The sequence below is a fragment of the Chiloscyllium punctatum genome, chromosome 7, assembly GCF_047496795.1.
Source record: "Chiloscyllium punctatum isolate Juve2018m chromosome 7, sChiPun1.3, whole genome shotgun sequence".
In the NCBI taxonomy this organism is placed as follows: domain Eukaryota; kingdom Metazoa; phylum Chordata; class Chondrichthyes; order Orectolobiformes; family Hemiscylliidae; genus Chiloscyllium; species Chiloscyllium punctatum.
In genome coordinates, this window is record NC_092745.1 from 91,589,752 (window position 1) to 91,596,759 (window position 7,008).

The 7,008-nt window shown below is 46.3% G+C and overlaps 1 protein-coding gene across 3 annotated transcripts in view; it reads right to left on the reverse strand.

Annotated features, from left to right (window-relative positions):
• orc1 (origin recognition complex, subunit 1) overlaps positions 1 to 6,840 on the reverse strand; it is a 31,457-nt gene extending 24,617 nt beyond the window's left edge. For all 3 annotated transcript variants that reach the window (XM_072574307.1, XM_072574306.1, XM_072574305.1), the window contains exon 1: positions 6,490 to 6,840. In XM_072574307.1, coding sequence (XP_072430408.1) covers positions 6,490 to 6,593 — 104 coding nt within the window. In that variant the 5' untranslated portion in view covers positions 6,594 to 6,840. The remainder of the gene's footprint in view (positions 1 to 6,489) is intronic.
• Between the last annotated feature and the right edge of the window lie 168 nt (positions 6,841 to 7,008).

Consider the following 7,008-nt stretch of genomic DNA (forward strand, 5'->3'; position numbering starts at 1 on the left):
TCAATGGGACTTTTATCACAGTCAGAAGACTATGTTCAACTCCAAAGACTTGAGCTCAAAACTGTGGTTGTCATTCCCGTGCAGCACTGAAGACCTCTGTATTGTCAGAGACGCATCTTCCAGAAATTATGTTAATCCAAGGCCATCTGTGCTGTTTCAGGTGGATGAATAAGATCCCATGTCTATTTCAAATAGCAGTAGATGTTTCCATAATGCCCTACCAGCAAGATTGGTTAACTCAAACAAGTAGGTCTAAATATTCAATTTTGATGCCTTGTGCTCAGTGATAAATCAACTTGCTCAAATGTGTTGATCTTTCTGGCTCAGAGATAGGGGTCTTACCACTGCATCACAGGAATCTAAAGCAATGATATAAACATATTCAACACCAAAGATAAAGACAGATGACACCTTGAATAAACACAACATCCAAAAACCCAGCATTGTATAATGTATTTCAAAATTGCCATGGTGCTTTTCCACTTCCACTTTTGTATTTTTAATTTAATAATTTCTCCTCCCTTTCCTAAAATTATCACAAGCTCAAGTGATAAATAGGTGATTGCTTTAAAACAGATGATTTTCTCAACGCTAATGTTCCTATTCGGCATTCCTAGACATAGACTTACAGTAAAGGTGATAGCTGAGCATTTCTCATTGGGATAAATTTTATTGTTAATCTGACAGCTCTGACACTGATATGGAGTGTTAATTACACTTCATTCAATTTCTCCTCCCACCTTCTCCAAATTGTTAAGAACTAAAAGCTAGATCATTTGCAGGATGACATGGTTTGGCACTTATTTTGTCTTTATTTATTCTCACCTATTTACCATGAAATTAAAATACAGTGTTGCAGACACTTATTTCCACAACAAACACACACCCGTACAAAGCTGATTACAGGCAAAGCTGTAAATTGGTTACAAATTATGATTAATTCAGTCTCTTGTTTGGTCTCCACCTTCCAAAAAGCAGGCCTGGTTTCTTAGACTGGTTTTGATGTTTTGAAGTTGAGAGTCTTTTACAGAGAATTTTCAGTAAGCTGTGATGCTTCCTGCAAAGTCAGAAATCACACAACACCAGGTTATAGTCCAGCAGGTTTATTTGAAATCACAAACTTTCAGAATGCTGCTCCTTCATCAGGTGAAGTGGAGAGAAGGGGTCTGAAAGCTTGTGGTTTCAAATAAACCCATTGGACTATTACCTGGTGTTGTATGATATCTGACATTATGCACCCCAGACAAACACTGGCACATCCACATCACGCTTCCTGCAGTTTAATTTCTGAGAGGTTGGCTTCCAAGTGAACTTGAAATTGGAACAAGCTGAGGGACTCCTTCTCTATTCGGATTACCTGCTTACAAGATATTGCTATTAATTACCATGGCCGTTTGAACTGTAGCTAGTTTTGTGGCTAATAGAGAAACTCTGCCTGCAAGCAACTTCTAGCTGATTTTAAAAGCACGTTACAAACATTGCTGTCTTATCTTAATGATTTTTTACAATTTATAGTTATTTTCCAAATACACAGCAATTACAGAGATGTGGCTCAGGGATGGACAGGACTAGCAGCTTAATGCTGCAGGATAAAAACACAAGAGGAAGGATAGAACGGTGGGGGGTGGTGGGGGGAGGGCAGAGGGCGGGGAAGAGTAGTGTTTTTGTTAAGGGATAACATTATGGCTGCACTTAGGGAGGATATCCCTGGGAATACATCCAGGGAAGTTATTTGGGTCAAACTGAAAAATACAAAAAGGATGATCACCATATTGGATTGTATTATAGGCCTCCAACAGCAAAAAATTGAGAAACAAATTTGTTAAGAAATCACGGTTATCTGTAAGAATAATAGGGTGGTTACGATAGGGGACTTTAACTTGCCAAACATAGACTGGGATTGTCCGTGTTTAGATGGAGAAGAATTTGTTAAGTGTGTACAAAAAAAATGTTTTGATTCAGTATGTGAACGTATCTAGTAGAGAAGGTGCAAAACCTGATCTATTCTTGGGGAAATAACACAGGACAGATAACCGAGGTGTCAGCGGGGGAGCACTTTGGGGCCAGCGACCATAATTCCATTAGTTTTAAAATAATGATGGAAGAAGATAGACCAGATCTAAAAGTTGAAGTTTGAACTTGGAGGAAGGCCAATTTTGACAGTACTAGGCAAGAACTTTCAAATACTGGATTAGTGGTGCTGGAAGAGCACAGCAGTTCAGGCAGCATCCAACGAGCAGCGAAATCAACGTTTTGGGCAAAAGCCCTTCATCAGGAATAAAGGCAGTGAGCCTGAAGCATGGAGAGATAAGCTAGAGGAGGGTGGGGGTGGGGAGAGAGTAGCATAGAGTACAATGGGTGAGTGGGGGAGGAGATGAAGGTGATAGGTCAAGGAGGAGAGGGTGGAGTGGATAGGTGGAAAAGAAGATAGGCAGGTCGGACAAGTCACGGAGACAGTAACTGAGCTGGAAGTTTGAAACTAGGATGAGGTGGGGGAAGGGGAAATGAGGAAGCTGTTGAAGTCCACATTGATGCCCTGGGGTTGAAGTGTTCCAAGGCGGAAGATGAGGCGTTCTTCCTCCAGGCGTCGGGTGGTGAGGGAGCGGCGGTGAAGGAGGCTCAGGACCTCCATGTCCTCGGCAGAGTGGGAGGGGGAGTTGAAATGTTGGGCCACGGGGCGGTTTGGTTGATTGGTGCGGGTGTCTCGGAGATGTTCCCTAAAGCGCTCTGCTAGGAGGCGCCCAGTCTCCCCAATGTAGAGGAGACCACATCGGGAGCAACGGATACAATAAATGATATTAGTGGATGTGCAGGTGAAACTTTGATGGATGTGGAAGGCTCCTTTAGGGCCTTGGATAGAGGTGAGGGAGGAGGTGTGGGCACAGGTTTTACAGTTCCTGTGGTGGCAGGGGAAAGTGCCAGAATGGGAGGGTGGGTCCTAGGGGGGTTTGGACCTGACCAGGTAGTCACGGAGGGAACGGTCTTTGCGGAAGGCGGAAAGGGGTGGGGAAGGAAATATATCCCTGGTGGTGGGGTCTTTTTGGAGGTGGCGGAAATGTCGGTGGATGATTTGGTTGATGCGAAGGTCTGTAGGGTGGAAGGTGAGCACCAGGGGCGTTCTGTCCTTGTTACGGTTGGAGGGGTGGGGGTCTGAGGGCGGAGGTGCGGGATGTGGACGAGATGCGTTGGAGGGCATCTTTAACCACGTGGGAAGGGAAATTGCGGTCTCTAAAGAAGGAGGCCATCTGGTGTGTCCTATGGTGGAACTTGTCCTCCTGGGAGCAGATACGGCGGAGGCGGAGAAATTGGGAATACGGGATGGCATTTTTGCAAGAGATAGGGTGGGAAGAGGTGTAATCCAGATAGCTATGGGAGTCAGTGGGTTTGTAAAAAATGTCAGTGTCAAGTCGGTCGTCACTAATGGAGATGGAGAGGTCCCGGAAGGGGAGCGAGGTGTCAATTTAAAGGTAAATTTAAGGTCAGGGTGGAATGTGTTGGTGAAGTTGATGAATTGCTCAATCTCCTCACAGGAGCACGAGGTGGCGCCAATGCAGCCATCAATGTAGCGGAGGAAGAGGTGGGGAGTGGTGCCGGTGTAATTACGGAAGATCAACTGTTCTACATAGCCAACAAAGAGAGACAGGCATAGCTGGGGCCTATACGTGTGCCCATGGTTACCCCTTTGGTCTGGAGGAAGTGGGAGGATTCAAAGGAGAAATTGTTAAGGGTGAGGACCAGTTCGGCCAAACGAATGAGAGTGTCAGTGGAAGGGTACTGTTGGGGACGTCTGGAGAGGAAAAAACGGAGGGCTTGGAGGCCCTGGTCATGGCGAATGGAGGTGTAGGGGGATTGGATATCCATGGTGAAGATAAGGCGTTGGGGCCAGGGAAACGGAAGTCTTGGAGGAGGTGGAGGGCGTGGGTGGTGTCTCGAACGTATGTGGGGAGTTCCTGGACTAGGGGGGATAGGACAGTGTCAAGGTAGGTAGAGATGAGTTCAGTGGGGCAGGAGCATGCTGAGACAATGGGTTGGCCAGGGTGGTCAGGCTTGTGGATCTTGGGAAGGAGGTAGAACCGGGCAGTGCGGGGTTCCCGGACTATGAGGTTGGAAGCTGTGGGTGGGAGATCTCCTGAGGTGATGAGGTTCTGTATGGTCTGGGAGATGATGGTTTGGTGATGGGGGGTGTGGTCATGGTCGAGGGAGCAGTAGGAAGAGGTGTCCTCGAGTTGGCGTTTGGCTTCAGCGGTGTAGAGGTCAGTGCGCCAGACTACCACTGCGCCCCCTTTATCCGCTGGCTTGATGGTGAGGTTGGGAATGGAGCAGAGGGATTGGAGGGCTGCGCGTTGTGAGTGGGGGAGGGGGGAACGACAGGTTGAGGCGGTTAATGTCCCGGCGGCAGTTGGAAATGAAGAGGTCGAGGGCAGGTAATAGGCCAGCGCGGGGTGTCCAGGTGGATGCAGTGTGTTGGAGGTGGGCGAAGGGGTCCTCGGAAGGTGGGCGGGAGTCCTGATTGTGAAAGTAAGCTCGGAGGCGGAGGCGACGGAAGAATTGTTCGATGTCACGTCGTGTATTAAATTCATTGATGCGTGGACGGAGGGGGATGAAGGTGAGTCCTTTGCTGAGGACTGATCGTTCGTCCTCAGTGAGTGGGAGGTCTGGAGGGATGGTGAAAACTCGGCAGGGCCGGGAGCTGGGATCTGGTGTGGGTGTGGAGCTGGGAGTGGGGTCGGAGCCAGTACCTGGAAGAACTTTCAAATGTTGATTGGGGACAGATGTTCGCAGGTAAAGGGACAGCTGAAAAATGGGAAGCCTTCAAAAATGGGATAACAAGAGTCCAGAGACAGGATACTGCTGTTAGGGAAAAGGCAAGGCTAGTAGGTGTAGAGAATGCTGGATGACTAGACAAATTTAGGTTTTGGCTAAGAAAAAGAAGGAAGCATATGACATGTATAGACAGCAGACATCGAGTAAATCCTTAGAAGACTATAAAGGCAGTAGGAGTAAAATCAGGAGGGCAAAAAGGGGACATGAGATAGCTTTGGTAAACTCAGTTAAGGAGAATCTAAAGGGATTTTATAAATATATTCAAGACAAAAGGGAGAGAATAGGGCCGCTCAAAGATCAGCAAGGCAGCCTTTGTGTTGAACCACAAGAGATAGGGGAAGATACTAAACAAATATTTTGTATCAGCGTTTACTATGGAGAAGGACACGAAAGATATAGAATGTGGGGAAACAGATGGTGACATCTTGAAAAATGTCACTGAAAAAAGTGGTGCTGGATGTTGTAAAACATATAAAAGTGGATAAATCCCATTGAACTGATCAGGTATATCCTAGAACTCTGTTAGGGAAATGATTTTATAAAGATGGGGCATGGATAGGATAAATAGACAAGGTCTTTTCCCTAAGGTGTGAGTGTCCAGGTCTAGAGGGCATAGGTGGAGGGTGAGAGGGGAAAAAATTTAAAAGGGGCCTAAAAGGCAAGCTGTTTATGCAGAGGGTGGTGCGTGTATGGAATGAGCTGCCAGAGGAAGTGGTGAAGGCTGGTACTATTACAACATTTAAAAGGCATCTGGATGGATATATGAATAGGAAGGGTTTAGAGGGATATGGGCCAAGTGCTAGCAAATGGAACTTGATTAGATTAGGATATCTAGTCGGCATGGACGAGTTGGACCGAAGGGTCTGCTTCTGTGCTGTACATCGCTGTGACCAGTCAGGTTCAGTCAGTCCATCATTGTTACAGTGCAGCAGCAGCATGTACCATCTACAAGATACACTGAATAAATTTACCAAGGTTCCTGAAACAGCACCCTCCAAATCCAGAACCACTTCCTTAGAGAATGATAAGGGCAGCAGATACATGAGAATATCACCACTTGCAAGTACCGTGCCTCGCCACTCACCAACCAGACTTGGAAATACATTGTCGTTCCTTCACTGGTTCTGGGTCAAAATTCTGGAATTCCCTCGCTAATGGGTTGAAATGCAACCCACAGTAGGTGGACTTCAGCGCTTCAAGAAATGGACTATAACCTGGTGTTGTGTGATTTTTAAGGTTGTTGTCCAACAGGTTTATTTGGAAGCACTAGCTTTCGGAGCACTGTTCCTTCATCAGAGAGCTTTGGAAGACGATCATAAGGCACGGAATTTATCGCAAAAGGTTATAGGAAAAGAAATTCTATGTCTTATGATCCTTTTCCAAAGCTACCTAATGAAGGAACAGCGCTCTGAAAGCTATCACCTGGTGTGTAATTTTTAACGCTATTCAACAAGGCATCACCACCTTCTCAAAAGCAAATAGGGACGGGCAATAAATACTAGTCTAGACCCACATACCATAAATAGATTAATGATAATCAACCTAATATATGGTGACAGTGCAGACAACCCTAGAGGGAACACTCTCAGATTCAAGGGACTTTACATTCCCAAAGACACAGACTTTCAACAGACTGGAAAAGGTCAAAATGCAACTTGGACTCACTCATAATCCGATTGCCGCAGTTTGCGATTGATATGAAGAGGTTTTCCCAACCAAGTATAAACGTATCTTTCACGGTCCTTCAACCTTGTTAAATATTTGCTCATTTCAGCCACGTTTCAGTAAAATTCAGATTATTAAAAACTAAAATTAAATAACACTCATAGACTCGTCTCCATCGAACTTCTTCTGCTCAACTCGGAAGAATCATCAATTCAAATACTCATGCAAATATTCTAAATCACAAGAATGAAAAGTGACTCCAGCGCAAGAAGCTCTCCGCTATCTTCAGCTACAGAAATGTTAACTCCGACCTCCACAACGTCCAACCGAAATGCGACGTTTTCGCGCCATTCCGGCGACAGCGCAAAGTATTCTGGGGGCAGTAAAATGAAACGACAGGAAGACTGCCCGGCCGCGGGGCGGCGCTATTACCGGAGAGTCTGCTCGGCCGCGGGGGGCGCTGTTACCGGAGAGTCTGCCCGGCCGCGGGGGGCGCTGTTACGGGAGGGTCAGGCCGGC